The sequence below is a fragment of the Dermacentor albipictus genome, chromosome 1 (assembly GCF_038994185.2).
Source record: "Dermacentor albipictus isolate Rhodes 1998 colony chromosome 1, USDA_Dalb.pri_finalv2, whole genome shotgun sequence".
NCBI classification, from domain to species: Eukaryota; Metazoa; Arthropoda; class Arachnida; order Ixodida; family Ixodidae; genus Dermacentor; species Dermacentor albipictus.
The window spans coordinates 515,720,448-515,743,858 of record NC_091821.1 but is presented as its reverse complement, the minus strand read 5'-3'; the positions used below and the strand labels follow the sequence as shown (position 1 = coordinate 515,743,858).

General features: G+C 46.5%; 1 protein-coding gene across 1 annotated transcript; it reads right to left on the bottom strand.

Annotated features, from left to right (window-relative positions):
* Window positions 1-8,918: 8,918 nt before the first annotated feature.
* Window positions 8,919-10,236, bottom strand: LOC135912426 (putative nuclease HARBI1). Its single transcript, XM_065444879.1, has 2 exons — window positions 10,077-10,236; window positions 8,919-9,406 (listed from the first exon to the last, which is right to left on the bottom strand). The coding sequence occupies exons 1-2, from the start codon at window positions 10,234-10,236 to the stop codon at window positions 8,919-8,921; spliced, it is 648 nt and encodes a 215-aa protein (XP_065300951.1).
* Window positions 10,237-23,411: the final 13,175 nt, after the last annotated feature.

Here is a 23,411-nt window from a genome sequence, read left to right as displayed (position 1 = left end):
TGCAAGAGTAGTACTGGTGCCCTCACTGCTCTCCAGTCGAGCTCCCAGAAGACACCTTATAAAGGAGCTTTCAGCTTATTATTTTGTATATTATCCAAGAGCATGAATAAAATTATTGCAGTAAACGTTGTACTGTGCATTTTTCATATGCACTTGGTGCCTCTTCAAAATGGGCCAAAACGTAAGATAACCTGTGCCACTCTTGGACCATGTAAATGAAGAATACACTAATGCAGCATGCATGTCATTGTGCTGTTTGTTCTTTCTATGTGCTAGAATACAGTGCGTATTGATTAGCAACAAGATGAAATGTGTGTGTAATTCACAATGAAAAGACAGGAAACATGAGGAGCTTAATAATGCTGTCACCTATAGACTGTGCATACGAATGCAACACTCCCCGATTCAAGCATGTCATTACATGCATCTTCGGTACCACGTATTTTTAACAATGTCATATATTTGCATGTACTAATTTTGACACAGTTAAAGCCGTTGCATAGCTTACTCGTGATGTATTTATTTCAAAGGCCAAATAATTGTACACTTTGTCCTTTTGTGTTGTATGATAAATGACATTCTTTACAGTCGGATACAACTTCACAAGACAGGAGAGGCTTCCAGGAGAACTCCAGATGATCAAAGAGCAGCAGCCGATTGCCTTCACGTCTAAAGAAAAAAGTCCCTTTCCAACGAGCAGGTATTAGTGCGTCCGGCGGCACAACGTCAGCCTAGAGTGCGTGCCCATTGGCTAAGGCTTGTGTTAACCTGCCTTTCAAGTGCAGATTCCGCAGCCTCCAAAAGTTGTATCCGAATATAGAATAACGTAATGGCTTGCACCGGTTGCATAGACTTTAGGAACTTGATAGCACACAATGATCAGAAACAGAAATCTATAAAGGCATCCAAACAAAGCTGACAAGCCACACTTCCATTATGAGGGGCTGCAAAAAGGTCTCGCCAAATATTCCCATGACGTCCTCGAAAAAGAGGTGGTGTTTGGCACTTCTTGCGAATCAAAACAGATTACAATGAATGTTGCGTACCACGTCAAAACAAACTGTGCTTGGTTATCTGCACAGCATGTTATGGAAGCTTGTGCTTCACATAGGAAACAAACTGCTCTGTCCAGTACAATTGTTGAGTCCGGTGTGGCAACTATTATGTCAACAATGTCAATATACAAATTACACTTCTCTAAGGCCGTTCATTTCACCATTATTCTTCTATGACGGTTCTTTCAATCAGTGCTTGTATTACATGAGCAGTTGGATTTGAAAGCAAAGCGTTGTTTGCAAACCTTCCTACTTCCATAATTGTGTGGCAAGGCATTGGCATGTTGTCGAATAGCTCGCACTTGCTCGGTCCTGCACCAAAGAAGCCCAATGCTCTATTTGAAGCTGGATCGCACAAAAGTTCGACGGCACAAAGAAGAATAACACACAAAGCAGAGTGTTCTGCTGTGTGTATTTCTTTTCTTTGTGCCCCGTCGAATTAATGCGCAATTTAACTTGAAACTTTTATACCAATACACCCAGTCTTGAACCTCACCAGTGCTCTAGTTATTAGGCCACAATGGTGCAGACCTTTCAAATGCCCCAACACAAATTAGCTCTACAAAAAATCACCACAAGCGTCAAACTTTGCAGCACAAGTGTATGGACGTGTCATATTTTTTTACAACTAAACTCACAGGAATCAAAGGGATAAGCATTAACCAGCCTTACTGCTACCGCTACCATCACCATCATCACACCAATGGAAATACAGTGCCACGTTTCAGTAAAAGGAGTGCCGGAGGGAAAGGCGTGACAGCGAGGCTTACAACGAAAATATCAGTTACAGGACATGTTCAATGCCAAAATCTACTGCATGTTACTCATCCTACTTTAGCATTGCGGCAAGCTTTTACACATTTAAGCATATCACATTTTGTGTAATCATTGTTCTAAAGGTGTACAAAAGGTCTATTCGCATTGCAAATTTCATTTTTATCATGGCGGGTTAAATACTCACTTTTCATTGGCTTCTGCACCACATTTCTCCCGATGTGTAATTTTGCCTTGGTAGTTCATGACATCTTCACTCACACCGATTTCTGCAGGGCATTCGATTTCCATTGTTCTATTGCTTAAGAATTAGAGCCATATTATGAGACGAAAATATGTGATTTGTGCTTCCAAAATACCGCCCCCCCCCCAATATATATACTGAACCTCTGGCACATGCAACAACAGTGAACAAAGCAAACACCCTGAAGTATTTTCTTCATGCAAGCCAGCACACTAAGATTCTCAATGCATTTTCATTTCGCCACAAATGCATAGGCACAACCGGCTTGGCGCAACATCCACATCCCGCACTGCAACGACTTGTGCAATGCCTCGCTGTTTCATAGTGCAGCCGATCGATGACGCATGACCAAAATTCTGCATTATGTACACTGAGTAACTTCACCAATTAAGAACCCCAAGTTCTTTATGAGATTAGCATTCATAGGGTACTTCACAAAATTTGTGATATTCATTTGTGTTATTTATACTTCATTAATTTCTTTCCCAAGAAAGTGAGCCATATTGAAGGCACCTTGACAGACAAGTAGAACAATCGGCAAAAAGTCAGCAACCAGCGAAAAAGTCAGCATCATATGCAGCCGCATGCGAGATATCAGTAACACAAAATTTAGGTCGGCTACACAGAAGTGCCAAATTTGGCGATATGGCGTGTCTAAACATTGCTTGAATGCTAATCGCAGTAACGTTGACATTGAAGGCACCTTAATTCCTACGTACGTTCCGTCGACACACCCGACTACGTTCGTAATGTTCCCGTGAAGTAGGAAGCATTTTCTACATATGCCCGCTCAGCCGCACTCTTCGGGAAAGCCAGCCACCGCTTACGCACTGCCGCATCGATAAGCGCGTCAGACACATGTCTGACACAGCGGCTCACAGTAGTTTGATGACGTCCAATGTAACGCCCTGCGCCGACGCTTTCGTGAAAACTCCCAGTCCAGTAGAAACGGAGGGCGCAGAGGACTTGCTCTTCGACGGTGAGCGAATGAAGCCCGCCACGCTGTCTCCACAGGCGAGTATTCGCCTAGCTCGTCACACAGCTAGCGCACTGATGTCTTCGACGAGCGAAAATGACCGGACAGGTATACTGCGTTGAGTACCTTTCTTAAGCGTCTACGTAGGCCAGCACTGTCCTTAAGTACGTACCCGACGTTTTCAGCTTCTCTCATGTCGCGATCGGCTTTACCACAAAGTGCCAGCACGCCCTGGGTGTACGAGACATAGGACTCCATGGGGGATTAGGCATGGCAGGCCAGTTCCTGCTTTGCGGCAACCTTACGGACGGCTGGTTTACCGAACAACTCTGTCAACATCTCTTTGCATTGGTTCCAGCTGGTGAGCTCCTCTTCGCGGTTTTCGTACCAAACCTTTGCCGTGCCTCGTAGGTAGAACAACAGGTTGGCTAGCATAAGCGTAGGGTACCATCTGCTCGTTCCACCCAAGCGTTCGTACATAGCAACCCACTCGTCAACGTCGGCGCCATTGGTCCCGCAGAAAGTTCCAGGATCCTTGGGTTGCAGAACCACAACCGAAGGCGACAGCGATGTAGGTGGCGACGGTGTTGTTGGAGGCGGCAACGACGTTGATCCCGCGTGCTAACCGTCATTCATGTTGCAGACGGTGATGCGACGTCCACTGCGGAGCTCCGTTTCCAGCCGTGGTCCTCCGCACCTCCCACCAATATGTTGCGGGGATTTTAAAAGTATATAAACACTGTATTTGCAATATAAATACAGGGGCGCGATAACGTAACTCTATACCAAACGAAAAGATTCCCAAACTCCGGACGTCAAAATGACGTGACTGTTTCTGCGTATGGGGGCGGGAACCAGCGACGTTTTTCAATCTGCCCGACCAGCAGCCTCCATCGTTGCCGGAAGCATGTTTTGCTTGCTTCTTTATTTGCAAAGGGATCGTATAGCAAGTAACTTTTAGATATAAACGCCTAATAGAAGAACAATTGTATGTCGCTGAGAGTGAAATTGTTTTGTAATCTTTTGACGCAAGATAAGTTGAAGCGTGCTTGAAAGTAAGCACAAATATTTTAATTTTTTGAGTTCTAGCCACACATGTGCCAATTCAACATCCAATCCAATTCGCTACGCACAAGTAAGATGGCGGCTACGTGAAAACAGCTGATTGGTTCTGTGGGCCGCACTTGGTGTATATTTGCCCATAATGCTGCCCGATTAGATAAAATCTCGGCGTACGAGGTACTCTCACCCGAGAAGAATTTTGGAAGTGTCGACATCATGAAGACTGTGAAAGCGTAGTGCTCGGTGAGTAAACACATCAATTTTTCTTGTGCTTAATGACTGAGCAGTATCATATGAGCATCTGCGGTGATCGCATGGTGTTCACTTTTGCTTTTATTCGCATAGGATACGGAAGAATCGATGAAGGTTGGAAGGCATCAAAACAGATAGCTGGTAAGTAAACGTTTTCTATAAACGATCGCAACTATTTCCGAATGCAGGTCCTGATTTAAATCGAAGCTGGTCCGTAACAGAGGCTCATTTTTTTTTTCTCTGCCACACACTGCTGCGCAGTGATACATTCCCCCGTGTGGGCGGTACAGGTACTTCTGCTGGATATAACTTGCACGAGAAAAGTTTTTTGTTGTTGTTATTCAATTGCGTTAAATTTAACGTGACACTTAAGGCGTGATAAACACATTAAATGAATGTAACCGTTATGATTTAACGGCATAGTGATATCTGAAACGGTACGATTTGCTGGTATTAGTTCGCTGAGGTCCGGCAAAAATTGAGAGTGAAGAAGAAATGGCGACTACTCCTGCTAAAAGCGCGCAAGTTTCGGCGGCGCAGGCCACCATGCTGATTGAATTCATTGAGTAGCTTCCATACTTGGCGAGAGGCGCCACAAGCCTCTCGCCAACTATGAGTGCTGCTCAAAAAAAAGCACTCTGGGAGGAGGTTCCCGCGGCGCTGAACGCGATCGGTCCGGCAGTAAAAGCAGACCGGCGCTGGCGCCTCTATGCTATGACTATGCTATGCCCGGCTGTGCTATGACTGCCGGAGCATCGCGGCTCAGGCGGGTGCCGAGAAGAGGTGAGCCCGCGGCTAGCAACATTTTCGGAACGTATGAGCTCACGGCGTTCATGCATTCGCAGGAAGACGGGAGGCGGGAAGCCGGGCGGCGTGGAGGGCCGCGGGCTCGACGTGCTTGGCCGAACCGGCCCAGCTTCCGCTCCGGTGGACTTCTTCACCGACGACGCCGAGGTGCGTAGCTATGTGTACCGATGTCGGGAAGTTACACCGTGGTGAATATTTTGCCGTTTGTGCTTGTGTGTGTTTTCTTACAATTCAGCACACATGCCGGCACATGATATCCGTACTTTGCAAGAATGGAAATGCTGCCCCACTGCTGTTAAGAAACACCTTGTGATGGATTTCATGGCTCGTTAATCCGTAAAGCATTAGCAACGAGTTGTCAAAGCTCTAAGTCACAAGTATGTCACATGCTGGATTAAGAATTTTCTGATTTAAAAACTATAAGTGAAGTAGATATTGCAACCAGTTGATGGAACCTAATCACATCATGTCTCGCACTTTATTGTTCCAGCAGGACACCTCCAGTGAGGAGGAGCCTGTACAAGTGCCCCCTGCCCCACCAGCAGCTGCCCACGTTTCCATCGAGACCGAGCCGGGGACAAGTGGCACCGCACGTGAGGCACTTCAGCAGCTATTGCAATGCGAACACATCACTCAAAGCAACAAAGCAGTATCTGTGAAGAACTTTTAAACAGAAATTGTGTATTTATCTTATTTGCATGGCAAAAAAAGTGCCTGCCTAAATGTCACTGCAAAATGGAACAATATTCTGTTCGACTATTAACACCATTTGTAATGCAGCTTGTGTAGCGTACAAGCTGAAAGTACTATCAGTGTAGTGTTTTATAATGGTGCAGTGCCTTTCTGTTTATGCAAATTTACTGTTCATTTTGTGAACAGTGTGTTGCTGGAATTATTTTTCTGGGCTTCCACCTGATAATGAACCAGTAAAATTTATACGCAGGACGGAGCAAATTTTTTTTTATCCTGTTTACAAATTTTATTTTTAAGGACCATCAGCTCGACAGCAGCCCGCAGGCCACCCCGCCAACAGCCGCTGGAGGATGCGGCCTGCAGGGCAGCCGCCGAGAATGCGCGGCAGGGGCAGCTGGCTGAGGCAGCGAATGCGGACGGCCGCCAGTTTTACCAGCTGCTGCTGCAGCAAAATAGGCAGGTACGTACAACTAGGCCAGGTCATTTTTGAAGAGATGATTAGTGCGCATGGTAATGTACATTACAACCATAGTACACATGAGAGGAATCTGTAGTCATTTGGCTCATTGGCTCATGCACGTTTTTACATATCCTTTGAGGTGTTCTTTAACACATAGCAACTTAAAAGCATTTTCAAAGTTGCATGTATCACCACAGCATGATCATCTTTTGTTTAACAATTCAACTAGTCACCAATACTGTCTTCTGACCGGTAGAGGCAGCTTGGTATGATGTGCTATGTTTCACATGTTTTTAACATAACAGACCATACAGGTTTGCACGGCCATTTGTCATGTCATATGTAAATGATCTCACTGCCCTCAAGAGCAACCTTGCTGAAACTGCAACACTTGCAAACAGTGCGAATCAAGTATTTACATTGCATAACCTGTAGCTAACTAAGCGAATTTGTTTCGCAGCATCACCAGCTGCTCGTGGAGGAGCTGACGGCGACCCGGCAGGTCCAGCAGCAGCTGGCAGCAGACATGCGTGGATTGAGAGAGGCCACTGGCCTCATCGCGACCACGCTGCGCCAGCTCCTGGCTGCCCTGGCTCGCCTCCGCGAGCCGCCTCAGCCATGACGGACAGTTCCCCCCCCCCATATCATCCTTTAGTGCATGTGTTGCCTATCTTTCCGTTCAAATCACCGCTGCAGCATTTGGTAGTGGTGCCCATACGTCCTCGCAAGCTGTTGTGCCGAGTTGTAGCCAGCCTTGCGAACTGATGTGCAGTTAATGCGTGACCATGGCAGCGAAAACTGATAGTGCTGTGATGTCACTTGAAACATGAATGCATGTGTTTTTAGTATGTAACACTAAAGGATGATATGACTATTTTCCATACACTTCTGTCCCTAATCATATTTTTTGCAAGGTAATTTCTTTTCATGTGTATTTTCACTCGCAGTGCAAGTTTGCCCAAGTGAGGCGTTATATAAATTATATGTAGAATTTTTGCCATATTTTTCCATTTTTGTTCCTAATCCTACTTTTTCCGCAAGTTCATTTCTTTTCGTGTGTATTTTTATTGGTCCAAGTGAGACGTTATTACTTATATGTAGAATTTTTGCCATATTTTCGTTAGGTGTTGCTCACTTTTGTTTTGCTGTTACTGATATGTTTCAATGTGCACCGTTTCTCTAAGGACGATACACTATGCAATCACTTTTTCGGCAACTACGACATTGTCTCGCACACATACAGGCGCAGTTGCCTGCAATGCTGTGATAACCGGAAATGAATTTTCATGCCATATGTATGCCATGTTTGCAATGTCAGACCTTTCGTGCCTTCGCAAGGCAAAGTGGCCGAATTGGAATTTTTTTAACGCCAAGCGCCTGTTACTTGTGATAGTTATTGTGATATTTCAGGTGTCCTTACCTATGATAGCAATACAATCTAGTCCCCATTGTAGTTGAGCACAGTTTGTGACATACATAGTGGAGCCATCGATGTGGCCACTATTTTGACATTCGCTGCCAGGCTGCTCTTGCAGCCGTTATATGAAATACCGTTGAAGTACCAAGCATTTTCTCACTTGCCGTTCATTGAAAGCATGTGATGGCTGTTTTATATTGTGATCCTATTACGGCACTAGTCATTGAAAAAAAAAAAAACACTTCGTGCTACAAACATGCTGACTACATAATAGACAAGACATCTTTCTTGCTGTTAAGTTGCTGGATGAAGATAAATGGATGTGCGCGAGTTCAAAAAACGATCATTATGCTCGTGTCATATTTATGCAATTTAACATCTGCCAACGGTCCAACTAGTAGTGTACTGGGTCCCATGTAGCCATGCTCTGTGTACTTGTCTGTCATTTGGTTTTATGAAAGATAGCATTGAAGATGGATCACATGGTTTTATTTACAATGCGGATATAAATAAACGATTTTAAACAATGCAAGTGGCACTTGAAATGAATATTTACAATTCATGTTCGTTCGATTTCAGAACTATATGCATACGTGCACTCTCCCAAGGGAAAATAGCGCGCTTGACATGCCAGGCGATCATTTCTGGCATAACTTGGCCTTTTGTCAAGGAACTGTGTGGTGGCTGTGTGGCACAGCAGCGCAGGGCCTAGAAGGTGCGTGAGAACAGTACGCATGGTGGAGCGGGAAGTGTTGTGCTTGGCAGCAGCCAAAATAGGTAGCGAGGAAACGAAGACCAATTTCCTCCCATGCACAGTGCAGATGGCGGTGACAGTGTCGGTGATGACAGAAGCAGCAGCCGCAGCAAATCATTTTGCAAATCCCAGCTGCCCAGAGAAGTGGCTACAACATTCCGCTGATGAACACAAAGTGTTCTATCCACAGGTACTAAATGAAAGGCTCTCATGTAGTGTCACAGTGGAATGATGCAATCATCTCAGGTAGTGACAGCTCACTGGCAGGGGACACGTCAAAACGCTGGTTATGATTGAGCAGATTCAATAAAAAAAAACAGCACGCTATCCACTAATTGCACACATTTCTTCACATTGGTTCCTGCTCTCTATTAGGTGTGTAGACAGCAGTAATAAACATCTGCCTGCAGTATCAGGCACGTGTTTATTGCTGCTGTCGCTGCTGCTGTCGACGCAGCCGCCTTCGCACCCTTCGTAGGTAGTGCTGGTGCTGCTGCCGTGTCGTGCCGAACGAACTAATAACATTATCCTGGGCAGCACAGCCTCTCAGGTACATCATGCGTGCTGCCCTCCCTCGGGGAACTCTCTGTGCGGAGGGGTTGCCACTGTCATCGTCACTGCTGCTGTTGCTGCTGTCATCACTAACAACATCCAACACGTTACCTTCGTCAAGACACAAGTTGTGCAACACCGCACATGCTGCAACGATGTTGGCAGCACGGTCTGGTTCGTAGTGGAGGGCGCGGTACCGCTGAAGGCAGCGGAAGGGGCTCTTCAGAAGCCCAATGCACCGCTCCACTACGGACCACATGGCAGCATGTGCAGTGTTGTATCTGCCTTCTGCAGTGTGTATAGGAAGGTGGCCTGTGACTGGGGTCAGGAACCATGGTTCCAGGGGGTAGCCGCTGTCACCTGCAGCATGATATAAAAATAGTATGAAATCTGCACAAAGTTTAGTAGGCGAAGCATGGGTCATGTAAAATGCAACTACTACAGAAAGGCTGCCAAAAAGGAATATACAGGCTGAGCACCTGACGCAGCTGTGATCACAGATAACGATGGCTGGGACATTGTAGCATTTGCAGTAGCATTTGTGTAGTCTTCATTCATAAATGACTATCAGTGTAAAAAATAATGTGACAACACGTGCACTGCACACTCACATTGAAAATTAGTTTAGAGTACAGCGCAGGTGTGTTGCCACTTTGTTTCGTGCAGATACCATTGAAAAAATTCTACATATCGCCTGTACTTAATAACCTACTATAACATAAGCGGTTCGGGCTTCAATATTCTATTACGGTGCGAGCACGCTTTGCTGCATGCTGCCAGAATTGGAACCGTACAAAATTTTCCCGCTGCTCACCGAGTAGGTGTTCGCCGGCCTTGGCAATATGCCCCTCCCCTCCTGGAACCGACGACGCAACCACGTAGTTCTCCAGACCTGGGCGCCATGGTCTGACCCCGGTCGCAGAGCGTCGACGGCGAGGATCCGTATGCCTGCGTCGCAGCTCTGATGAGAGCGCGCAAAACATAAGCCACGCGTTGCTATGACGGGTAAGTTAGATAAAAATTAAGATACTTACAAACATCGTGTTGAGGGCGTAGTAGCCTTTGCGGCACATGAATGCCACCTTCTGCTCGCCCTCCGGTGCTATGATGGCGATAAGGCTGCCGTCCACGCTTCCGATGACGCCGGGAATGGAGCCGCGTCTAAGGAACCCTTCCTGCACGGCCCCCATATCCTCCGACGTCCTCGGGAGGAGGAGGAGGAAGTGAGAGAGGCAAAGTAAAGAAATGCCTCAACCTGCACCACTAGTGTATCGCAGGTGACGTCCTCGGGAAATGAACCCACTTGTTGCGGGCCCCGGCGTGGACGATTGCCTCCGCCACGCGTCGCGCACACTTGCTGACCGCAGGCTGGGTGACGCCGATCGTCTCCTCGCTCCCTACCGAGGCTTGGAAGCTGCCCGTTGCGAAGAATCGCAACGCGCACAGCACTTGCCGCTCCGTCGACAGCGCTGAAGTTCTCAAGCCTCCGAGTTCCTCCTCCGCTTCGTCGCACATCCACAGCACAGTTTCTTTCTTCGGGCAAAAGTGTCGCCGAAACAGATCGTCTGGCATGTCAAACGCATCCTCCCGCTCCCGGGCTGACGAGCCACCGCCGCGGCCAACGCAATAAAAAAGGCCGCCATTTTTTATTCCAAACAGAACGGGGCACTCGCCGGTTATTCCACGAATTTGGCGGGTTTGTTCGGCATAACCTAGCATAATGAGTGCGCAAACGTTACTTTGACGTGGTGGTTTTTGAGCATTCCTAACGTCGCATGACAGGCAGAAGAAATGGGCGGGGTCTCAAAGAATTTGACCAATGAGCGAGCGGCGTCGGCCATTTGGGAATAGAAACAGCACGGAATAGCTTTACGCTGTACCGACGCAGGATGAATCAGCGTAGACAAGGTGGCTAACCCTCAACAACCCGCAGCAGCCAGCGTCTCGCGATCTTCTTCTTCCTCTCTTGGTCCATCCTTCCGTGACAACATATATATATATATATATATATATATATATATATATATATATATATATATATATATATATATATATATATATATATATATATATACGTTCGGCTGCCAGATCACTCCTTTGAACGCGTGAGCGTTGTGCTCTTGCAATCTGGTTTCCAACACACCAGGGCACGCGAGCAGAGAGCATCTTTTTTCATCCATAAATTTGGAACGTACACTAAAGGAATTAATGACAGTCCGGGGCGGATGACGTGCCTCCGGGATATGCCGTGAAAGTGCATGGGAAAGGCGAATACATGCTATGTACTCTAAAATTGAGACGCTGGCTATTCACTGCTTGCTCACCCCTCCGCATGCGCCTCAAGGGGGCGAGCAGAAAACCAATAAATTCAGTTTCCTGGACCCTGCCACTGAAGTGGTCATTCTGAGTGACCTATTGCCCTTCTTGAAATACGCACGTGCTGACTTGATGTCAGTTGTCTGTTAAACGTTCAAAAACTGGACCACAAGGAAGCTATTTAACTCGACTCCCTAAATCTAAGCCCATGGGCGCACTTGCTTTGCGAATCCCATGCATATATTCTTTTTTGGAACTATATTTCTTTCTTTTTTTCGCACCGTAGCTGGACCACAAAGTTGCCGTGCCTTGTATATTTGTACTGTGACACTGTGTTTCTTTCTACAAGTTGCCGCTCTTCTGTCTTCCTTCTGGACCCATTCTCTATTGTGCCCCCCGCCACCCGCTCCCGCTACAACGGCAGCCCACGCACTGGAGCTGCGGAGCGACCGCTTTCTCCCTCCTTGCCTCGGGTGCACGGGAACCTAGCTGCCGCTACTTCTCGCCCCCCTCCCTCTCCGTCTTACGTCTCCCTCCTCCTGTGTGCTTTTTTCTTTTTCTTTCTGTTTTCTTTCTTTTTCCTTTTTTTTCACTGACCTCCTTGCTCTACATACATGTGACTCCGCCTTCCTCTTGCCCTGCATAGCTGCCAAAGGCCGCTGTAAATCTGCCAAGGCGCCGAAAATCAGTCACTGTCAAAACTGTTCCTCTCGGTTTGATGTATGTAAGAACGACCGGGTACCCGGTCTGGTGTCTTCCCTACCAGGGCCAAACTGCCATTTTTTTGTAAACCCTGATGAAGATCGGTCCACCGATCGAAACCGTCAAAATGAAATACTTGTTCTGTTTACCTTGTAGCACCACTCAAGTTCTTTACGTTTGAAAGGTAGCCTGAAGAATCCCTCTTTGCCTAACACACACACACACACACACACACACACACACACATATATATATATATATATATATATATATATATATATATATATATATATATATATATATATATATATATATATATTGCGAGACAGCTGTTATACCTCGACAATTTATTTGGCAGGTCGCGCGCTGACGGCGATAGCGCTCGCTGGCTTTGATGATGAATATATAGAGGTGAAGAAGATGAAGGAGCAATATAATGCTCACATAATATCTCCCACGCATGCAAGCGGCCAACCTGGCCGCTGGTTATGGCGCAAAAGCTGTATGAAAGGCTTTAAACACGAAACATCTACACTCTCTGTGGCATGGCAGCGTCCGTCCAAAGGCGGAACAACTGGAGTGACAGGATAGTTAACTGGTGAAGTCTGTTCCCGAACGATGTGGGGCCCGATAAAACAGGCCTGAAATTTCTCGCATAAGCCAGGCGCGCGAACTGGGGCCTACAGCCACACTTCATCTGCAGCGTGGAAGGAAGCTACATGGTGGGATGCATCATAGCGAATATTGCGGTCTGGGTGACTGGCGTCCGTGTTGAGGCGTGCACGTTGGCGACACCGGGCAATGCGCTAAACGAACTGATCCCACATTGATGTGGACGAGGACACGGGAACACTGAAGAAAGAAACGTCGAGGATTGTGATCGGTTGACCACCGCACATAAGAAAAAAAAGTGAGTACCCCGTAGTGCGTTGGACAGCCGTGTTGTATGCGAAAGTGACCAATGGTAGAATGACATCCCAATTGGTGTGGTGAGGGATGATGTACATATATATGTCGGACAGCGTGCGATGAAAGCGCTCTGTGACACCATTATTTTGAGGGTGGTAGCTGGCTGTCGTTTTATGGATGGTATTGGACACACGGAGAACATCGCCGAGAAATTTAGACAGAAAAGTACTGCCGGGGTCACTCAAACGGACCCGTGGGGCTCCGTTGCGTAAAATGATGGCCTCCAAGAAAAAAGCTGGAACCTCCTCTGCGGATGCCGAAGGTAGTGCGGCTGATTCAGCGTACCGTGTCAAGTGGTCCACAGCTGTGACGATTCATCGTTTACCGCCAGTCGATAAGGGTAGTCGTCCATAGAGGTCATCCATTTCGGCAGCGGCGGCAGCACCCTGCAATCACCGCTCACTTTCGGCACTGTCTTCACGTTGTCGCAGGAATAGACGCTGGATTGGACATTGCAGTGCCTGCCGCTTGGGCCGTCGAAAGTTTCGCCATCGTGGTCAGCAGCAAAAGGGATCATCTGCCGACATTTTCGGAAGCTTCGACCAACCTGACCGCGCTGCCTTGTACAGCGGGACTAGTGCGCAGGCGCCATTTTGAGCAGACCACATCAGAATAGACGCTGGATCGGATATTGCAGTGCCTGCCGCTTGGGCCCGTCGAAAGTTTCGCCATCGTGGTCAGCTGAAAAAGGGATCTGCCGACATTTTCGGAAGCTTCGACCAACCTGACCGCGCTGCCTTGTACAGCGGGACTACTGCGCAGGCGCCATTTTCAGCAGACCACATCATAATAGACGCTGGATCGGATATTGCAGTGCCTGCCGCTTGGGCCCGTCGAAAGTTTCCCCATCGTGGTCAGCTGCAAAAGGGATCATCTGCGACATTTTCGGAAGCTTCGACCAACCTGACCGCGCTGCCTTGTACAGCGGGACTACTGCGCAGGCGCCATTTTCAGCAGACCACATCAGAATAGACGCTGGATCGGATATTGCAGTGCCTGCCGCTTGGGCCCGTCGAAAGTTTCGCCATCGTGGTCAGCTGCAAAAGGGATCATCTGCCGACATTTTCGGAAGCTTCGACCAACCTGACCGCGCTGCCTTGTACAGGGGGACTACTGCGCAGGCGCCATTTTCAGCGGACCACATCAGAATAGACGCTGGATCGGACATTGCAGTGCCTGCCGCTTGGGCCCGTCGAAAGTTTCGCCATCGTGGTCAGCTGCAAAAGGGATCATCTGCCGACATTTTCGGAAGCTTCGACCAACCTGACCGCGCTGCCTTGTACAGCGGGACTACTGCGCAGGCGCCATTTTCAGCGGACCACATCAGAATAGACGCTGGATCGGACATTGCAGTGCCTGCCGCTTGGGCCCGTCGAAAGTTTGGCCATCGTGGTCAGCTGCAAAAGGGATCATCTGCCGACATTTTCGGAAGCTTCGACCAACCTGACCGCGCTACCTTGTACAGCGGGACTACTGCGCTGGCGCCATTTTCAGCGGACCACATCAGTATACATAGCGTTCCTTCCTGCGGCGGCGGTCATTTCGGCAGCGGCGGCAGCACCCTGCAATCACCGCTATCTTTCGGCACTGTCTTCACGTTGTCGCAGGTCAGTAATTAAGTCAGACACTTTTTGCATAGTGTTGTTGCTGCTTCCGCTGCCGAAAACCTTTTGAAATCATTTTGCTTCTTGCAATGTCAACATTGTGTTCGACATGTCATCTGTCTATATCTGACGACTGTGCTGTAGAGTGTAGCAAATGTCGTCGCATGTATCATTTAGGAAAGTGTGCGGGAATCACAGAAAAATCTTTCAAAGGTAAAAATGCTGCGCAGAAGGAAACTTGGCGGTGTCCGCCGTGCCGTAGTTCGGGGTCAGCTTCCGTAGAAAGTAACAACCATGATGGTTCAGATATGAAAGCAATTCTGTCTTCCAACAATAAGAAGCTTGAAAGTCTTCCGATTTTGACAGAAAAGGTTCAGAAGATGGAGCACAGTCTACAGTTCATGTCAAACAAATTTGACGATCTTGAGAAAACAATCAGTCGCCAGGACAATGAAATAAAAGAGCTAAGAAAGAAGGTAGCATAATTGGAGGCAAAAGATGCTACTCGCACAACCGCACAAAGTGATCTTGAGCGACAGACAAATGAGCTAGAATACAGAAGCAGAAGGCTGAACTTGGAAATTCATGGGGTCCATGTAGTGCCGCATGAAAACCTGATTGCATCACTAAACACAGTCGCTGACAAACTTAAAGTTCCCCATGTGGTTGAATCGGACGTGTTATCTGTTCATAGGCTACCAGCAAGACCAGAGACAATACCAGGAATAATTATTCGCTTCGTTCAGCAACAAACAAGGGATGCGTGGTTAACGAACAAAAGTAACCTGAAACAGTCCGACCCGATGGTTTTCATTCAAGAGAGTCTGACGCGGCACTGCCAGGAACTGCTCCGAGAATCAAAGAAAATGGCTAAGGATAAAGGATACGAATACGTCTGGTATAGCCACGGTAAGGTTCTGGTGGGAAGACGAAACGAGCACGTGCTGTTCACATTGGGAGCTATGGTGACCTTAACCGACTCTAGACAGTCTAATTGCCGTTATGTTCCTTTGTGGAAGTAACTTAAATGGCAAATCACCATTATTATCTGCCAAATGACCTAAACGACATTGTATGTCAGCTACCTCCTAATTCATGCAGATGCGTGCGCCTAAATGCGAGGTCGATTAGAAATAAAGTCTCGTGCCTAGAAGAGTTTTTCACTGAATTTTCATTCCAATACTCCGCCATAATGCTGACGGAAACTTGGAGCACTAACGTATGCGACATCTTTAGACTGTCCAATTACAGGACATTTTATTAAAATCGCATGCACGGCCATGGTGGGGGTGTTGCTTTGTTAGTTTACGAAAGCGTTGAATGTCAGCTATTGGATTACTTTACCCAGACAAACCCTGATTATGATATGCTTTGTGTACGTGCAAACAATAACGTGTTTTCAGTTTGTTATCGTCCACCACATGGCGATATTGCAAAGTTTCCCGAATTTTATGATAAATTCCTTTCATATATGGCAGAAAATAAGTATACATTAATTGCTGGGGGAGACTTTAATATTGAAGTCAGTTCTACAGGCTCTCTTAGCTGTGACTTTGATACTATCATACTGTCTAATGGTTCCATAAATACAATTAACATACCCACGAGAGTGGCACTTGAATGCGAGTCAGTCCTAGATCTTTTCATCACAAATTTGTCTGAGAAAAATATTAGGTATTTTGTCATGTTGTATCAGTGGTCATCTTCCAATATTTTTATGTGCGGAGCTATTGACACAACGTAGAGGAAAGCCGCGAATAATTAAGTTTCAGTTAATTACACCTGTGGCGCTCAGTGCATTTCGTAACAGTCTATTGCAGGCAGATTGGAGCGATGTAAGCAAATCTCTTGACGCAAACAATGCTTACGATAAATTTATTGCAATTTTCAAGCGATTATATCATTTGAATTTTCCGTTAAAAGAGCGCAGATTAACTTGTAAAACATGAAAAGCATGGATAACGCCGGAGATGCGTCATCAAATCAAGACAAGAGATAAACTTTACCAAAAATTCCTACATACTAATTTACCGGAGGACTGGCTGGCCTTCAAGTCTTATCGTAACAAACTTACAAAACGCTTGCGATCCGCGAGAACTCAGTATCAATCCACATATCTTGAAGTTCCTGGCAATCGTTCTGACGTACTGTGGTCTAGACTAAACACACTCCTTCATCGCGGCCATTGTACCGCCCCTGTTTCCAAACTAGAAGTAGACGGTATTGATATGGATGGATCAGCTTTGGCTAATGCATTTAATAATTTTTTCACTGGTATGATAACGACTGGAACCCCGGCTGATGCGTGCGAATACGTATGTACTCACAACGCTCAGTCATTGTACTTGTGTCCTGTCACCGCCCACGAAGTCTTATGGACAATAGAAAGTATAAAAAATAGCGCCAGTTGCGATATCGACGGAATTCAAATACGTCCTATTAAAGACGTGTCTGATGTTCTCGCGCCGATTTTAGCCGATATCATTAACATTTGTTTAACTAACTCTGTTTTTCCTTTAAAAATGCAAATAGCAAAAGTGACCGTACTTTACAAAAAAGGTGACCGAAATAACTTTGGCAATTTTAGACATGTGTCTATCTTGCCTGTGTTTTCAAAGGCCTTCGAAAAAATTCTGCACACTCGATTTTCAAGTTTCCTTGATAAATATAATTTATTTATACCTAATCAATTTGGTTTTCGGAAAAATAAATTAGTTGAACTGGCACTCCTGGAGCAAAAAGAGTATATTCTTAAACAGTTTGAAATTAAGGCGCTCGTTCTCGGCTTTTTTATTGATTTTTCAAAGGCCTTTGATTTAGTAAACCATAAAATGTTGTTAAAGAAATTGCATTGTTATGGTATTCGTGGACAAGCCCTAACGCTTATTGACTCTTATTTATCGAACAGACAGCAGGTCGTTCAGATAAGCGACTCAATTTCCGGAGTGAAACCTTTGCTGTGTAGAGTGCCACAGGGCAGTATTCTAGGCCCACTATTATTTAATATCTATTTTAATGACATTGTAAATATTAATTGCGAGGCGAAATACATAATATATGCTGACGATACCAGCATACTATTTTCAGGGCATGATATTCATGAGCTTATCAGAACTTGTAATCAGACAATGAAAACGCTGGAGAGATGGTCAGCGGCAAATGCTATGCGTATTAACGAAAATAAAACAAAAGCTGTTATATTCCGACCAAAAAATAAAATTATTCCACCTCATGAAGACATAGTACTGAGTACTCACATTATTGAAATAGTTGACCATTTTAAATGTCTGGGCATATTTTTTCCGCGATTATGAGTTGGGATTACCACGTAAGACATGTTCTGCAAAAAATTAGCTCAGGTGACAGGTGTAATTGGTCGGCTTCGATACTTACTTCCAAAAGGCATCAAGCTTCTACTCTATCATTCGCTCTTTAGCTCTCGTTTAAGTTATTGCCAACTAGTATGGGGTACAACGACGGTCACAAATCTAAATCAAGTATACTTGGTTCAGAAAAAATGTATTAGGCATATTTTCAATGCACCTTCTGCGGCATCTACTAATGTTTTATTGTGCACTTCAGGAATACTTAAAATACACCAGGCATACAATTATACCTTAAGCAGAAAATTCAAATTAGAAACTCGTAAGAACATAAGAAATTTGCGTGTTCTGGCCAATTTAGGAATTAGGCATTTAAATTATCCCACGCGTCATGGAGAAAATTGGGAAGTATAGACACAGTACTAATAAACTCCGGAAAAGAGCGCTTGTCTTGCACTCTTCCGTCCCTCCTCAATCACTATTACCTTAACAATTTTGACTTCTTTGATTGTTCATATCAGGATATCCGCAAGTTATACACAGTAATGTATAGCTCTGATATTTCTACTACTTAACACTGGTTATACTACAAACTGTCTCGTTAATCAAATCCATAACCGTATTGTTTCATCTGGTTGTATGTAACTGTTTGTAACAAAGTGATTTCTGTTTTGTTTTTTCTGTACATTCAGTGTATTTATTCTAGATATTTGTATTTGATAGCATGTCAGATATTTCATTTTTCTAAGAAAGTGTTCTGTATTTATTTTTTGGCGACTGTAAAAACTGCCTTTCTGTATTATCTTAGCATTTCCTTTACTTAGTGTGTTAGTTTGTTAGTGTGTGTTAGTTTGATTAATTTACGGTAGTGCTGTTACCGCTCCGAAATTTTTCCATGGGGCTGTGGCCTAGTCAAGCTGTTCTGAAAAACAGCTTTTTGTCACAGTCCTTCTTTCTGTATCATTGACAGAATGAAAATAAAGATTGATTGAGGTCGGTACTAACGCTTGCGAAAGGAGCTTCAGGACACGGGACAGGTTGTAGCAGTCCAACTGGAGGTTAGGTCAGTCGTTTTGTGCTGTTGGCAGAGCGATCAGGAAGCCACGTATTTCGCTACGCTGGTTGCAAGTCTGGCCAAGGGAAGCGGCTGCGAATCCGCGCAAAGGTTTTATGGAAACCTAAGTGACCGGCAGTGGGATCGTCGTGAAAGGTCTCTAGAACAGCGCCGATACCGTGGCCGCTGGCATCAGTATGTAGAAGAGTAAGTGCGGTGTTGTCGAAATGACAAATCACAGGTTCGGACGTGGGGGCATGCTCGAGGGTGTTAAATGCAGTTTGACATTCGTCCGACTATACGTAAGAAGATCCAGAAGGAAGGAGTTGATGGAGCGGCGCCGCCATGATGGCAAAGTTACGTATGAAGTGCCGGAAATACGAAGCTAAGCCAAAGAAGCTACGCAAGTTTTGGCATGTCGAGGCCTGAGGAAGCGGAGAACAGCGTTAATATTATCGGGGTCAGGTTGTAGGCCCTTCTTGCTGACAAGGTGTCCAAGTAATTTAATGGTTTTGCTGGCGAAGCGGCACTTTTTTGTATTCAGCCGAAGGCCAGCAGCTGATAGGCTTGTCAGGACTTCGCCGAGGCGCTGCAAGTGCTGATGGAAGGCCGACAGTAATATGATGACTTCGTCATGGTAGCTAATCAAGTCTTCCACTTTAGGCCCCATAGTACGGTGTCAATCATCCACTCAAATGTGACAGGAGCATCACACAGGTCGAAAGGCATTACGTTAAATTCGTAAAGTCCATCGGGTGTGGCAAAGGCTGTTTTTTCCTTGTCTGCTGCGTGCATGGGGATCTGCCAATATCTCGAGCGTAGGTCAAAGCTGAAGAAATACTCCGCGCCTTGTAATGAATCTAATGCATCATCGATTCGGGGCAGTGGATATACATCGTTGCGGTTTATTTTGTTCAACGCGCGGTAGTGTACGCCAAATCGCACTGAGCCATCTTTCTTACCCACCAAAACGACAGGTGACGACCAAGGGCTTGAGGAAGGGCGGATTATGCTTCGTTCCAGCATGACGGTAACGTGGGTGTCGATGACCTGAAGTTCGGTGGAAGAAACGCGGTATGGCCGCGGGCGCTCGATGAAAGTTCCATCAGTGTGTATGTGATGAGCCATCGCAGCAGTCGGTCCCAGAAGAGCAGAGTGGGCGTCGAAGGTGCCTTTATGCTTGAATAACAATGCCAGTAACTCTCCCGTCTGCTGTGGCGTTAGATCGGTGCTGATGGCGCTAGCGAAAACACTAGCGAGAACAGAAGCAGGCACGGGTTCTACAGCTGTGGGTGGTCGTGAAACAGCAGTAGTCGAGGTAAACACAGAGACAAGCTGCGTGTCCAAGACGCACATGACAACAGCGCCTTTAGGAAGCAGTACTGGCTCAGTGGTTGTGTTGAGTACAGCCAAAGTGACCGTGCCGTTGGTGAAGCGAACAAGGCTGGGTGCCAGAGCAATCTCTTTGCATAGGCAACAGGCTGACGGTATAACTAAAACATCACAATCCGTGACGTTCGCGGCCAGGTGGCACCCTACAATCGTCAGCAGTTCGCACGCGAAGGCGCAGTTTCCACACGTCGTCGCTATCGTCGGTCTCTGTGAAGTTAACGAGGCGTTGATGGCACGAGACGAAAGCAGACGCCGAAGAGAGAGTCCCACCCTAATATAGGCATTTGAGCACAGAAAGCCAATACTGCGAACAGGATATGGTGGCGTATGCCGTCGATCGAAACTCGAACGGTCTATTGCGCCGATGGCCGAATCACAGCATTTTTTGCACCACGAAGAAGAGCTCCATTGTAAGGTGTAGTAATTTTGTGTAGACGAGAGCACAAGTCAGCGTGAATAAAATAAATAGGTGCTCCCGTATTAATCAAGGCTAGAACTGGTACACCTTCTGCACACACGAATAAAGTACTGGCCGGGCACACAGGAGGAATTGTAGTCTGTGCGAGCCATGCAGCTTTCGCTCCAAAAACAGCACCAGCTAGTTTTGAAATCGGTAGTCAGGCGTGCGAGTGGCCGGTTGCAAGGGTGATGTCGAGCGTCCGAGATGGGAGGGCGAGCGGCGGCGCCCTGGCGGGTAGTTGCGAGGCGCTTCGGTAGGTGGAGAAAGTGAGCGTGGGGAAAGCCGGCGCTAGTAGGGACTCGTAGGAAGCAACATGTCTCTCTCATAAACATCGTAGCCATGGCGTTCATCCTGTAGTAGTCTTCGGCAAAAATGCGATATGTGCCAGCGAATACCGCAATAATAACAAAAGAGGGCGGGAAATAGGCCGGGTAGTGTGAAATGCTGTGGCAGGCGGACGGGGTGGTAAGAGTAGCCAGATGGTAGGGAGCAGTAGCAGGAGCAGGAGAAGGAGTCTGAACGAACGCTGGTTGCATAGCCGCAATCTGAGCATATGAGATCTACAATGAAGTAACGGCACAGCCCGCAGCGCAGGTCATGGAGGGCAGCTCCTCTATGATGATGTCACGCAGGCGAGAAACCGAAGGTTGAGGCTTGAGAACGGGAGGACTGAGCAGGCCACACGCTTGGAGTTCTTCGCGTATGAGGGTCCGAATGGGCATACGCACGTCCGTATCCCAGGAAGGAGACGCGTCGAAGGCGACATCTTGTAAACGAATGGCCTGCAGTGCGTCCAAGTGTTGGCAACTCGCGATCACATCGTTAACGGTATTCGGATTCTTTATCCCCAGTGCGTCAACACGACGTGGGCAATGTGTTGTAGCTTCGACGGGGTGGCCGGACATATGATCTACGGCATAAGGCCTAAACGGCCGGGGCGCGCAGCGCCGCAAGAAAAAGCCAGACTGCTTCAGTCGGGCACCAGACCAAGAATGATTTATTTCTGTGAGTGGTAACGCTGCAGGCAACTTATAGCATTTGGCGCTGAGTGGCGTTCTAACGTAAATGACCCAAAAACCGAAACCAGTAGCCAACAAAGGACACCACATCACCTCTCCCTTGAGAGGAAAATGCGCTACTCGCTTTTCTCGCAACAAAAGTAAGACATGAGTCACAGAAGAACACGTGTTAGCTCCGGAACACGCGTGTTTAGTGTTGACATTTTCACACATTGGAAATGACATCTTTGGCTTCTCCATTTTAAGAAAAACGCACAACATGAAAACTGAAAATGAACACGATTGCACTCCAGTTCTGCAGAGTTTCAGTACCCGTATTGGGAAGACGATGAGATGCAGCCTTGCCCACACAGATACTACGTGAAAAAAAAAACTCAGAGTACCAAATTAGACAGTGCAAACACCTGTGTGCCCCCTCGGACAGCATTGATGGGTGGCTCATTTGCCCTGAGCCTGACTCGCGACAGTCTCTGTGGCTGTCGTGCATTGGAGATTGTGTGTACAAGCACTTTACACTCCGAAAAAGTTGGGATAGTCCCCCCGTAATGATGCTAACGACTTAATGTTAAAAAAAAAACTTTTTGGCATGAAAGAAAAATTCGTATGGCGGCTATTACCGTAGTGAAAATGTGCATACTACATGTTTATGCTGCAAGAAATGTAATGTACAAGAAATGTATGGTATCCCTTCTGTTTGGATGCTAAGAAATGAAGACAAGTGTTCCTACCACTAGGATCCACTGATAAATCTGCAGTATAGCAGTAAGAACAGCGTGCACATAGCACCCTCTATGCTGCCAGAAATCTCCCCATTTGAAGGATACTACTTATGCCCTGTTTACCTAACAAACAATAAGGAAAGACTTTTGGTGCTAAGAGCCGAATCCACAAGGGAGGGTTAACACCCCTGTAGACAGTAACCCAAGGCAGAAAGCTACTTGGAAACATCATCCTTAAACCGTTCCGGAGGTTGTCTGTGGCGTGTAGACCTACGGAGGACTGGTTCGGTTGTAGAGCAAGGACAGCAGAAGTGTTACTCGTACAGGGACTGGAAGGTGTCAGTGTCCTGAGTGCCTTCAGGGGCAGTGTCTTGGGGAGGAGTGCCGCACGGATGTTCACGAGACTTTTCTGCACGGGGTGAACCCGGCGGCGGTGGTGAGACAGGTGGTTGCAAAGGAGTGGTTGCAGCAGTAAAATGGGTACCAGTAGGAACTGGAAGAAAAGGCGGAAAACTATCGTCAAAGAGTGTGTCGTCATTGAAATGACTCCTTTCATTTGTTGTTTCACGCCAACGTACCGAGTACTTCACCAGTTTAGACGCTTTCCAACACTTGCCATTTTCAAGCTGGAAAATACTTCGGCCTGCTTTGCGATATATCTTGAACGGACCGGAGCATTTAGGACCACATTTCCGTGAAGTACGTACCCTAACCAGATCGCCTGGCTGAAACTGAGGAAATTTGGTTGCGCGACGACAATCCACATACTTTTTAGTAATTTCGTATTTTTCACGTGCTCTACTCTGC

What these genes read in the sequence shown, in the direction of transcription:
- LOC135912426 (XM_065444879.1), bottom strand. Translation starts at nt 10,236, where the DNA reads ATGGGGGCCGTGCAGGAAGGGTTCCTTAGACGCGGCTCCATTCCCGGC. An exon ending in CCTCAACACGATGTTTGTAA is followed by an intron (nt 9,407 to 10,076) that starts GTATCTTAATTT and finishes ATCATGCTGCAG; the next exon opens with GTGACAGCGGCTACCCCCTG.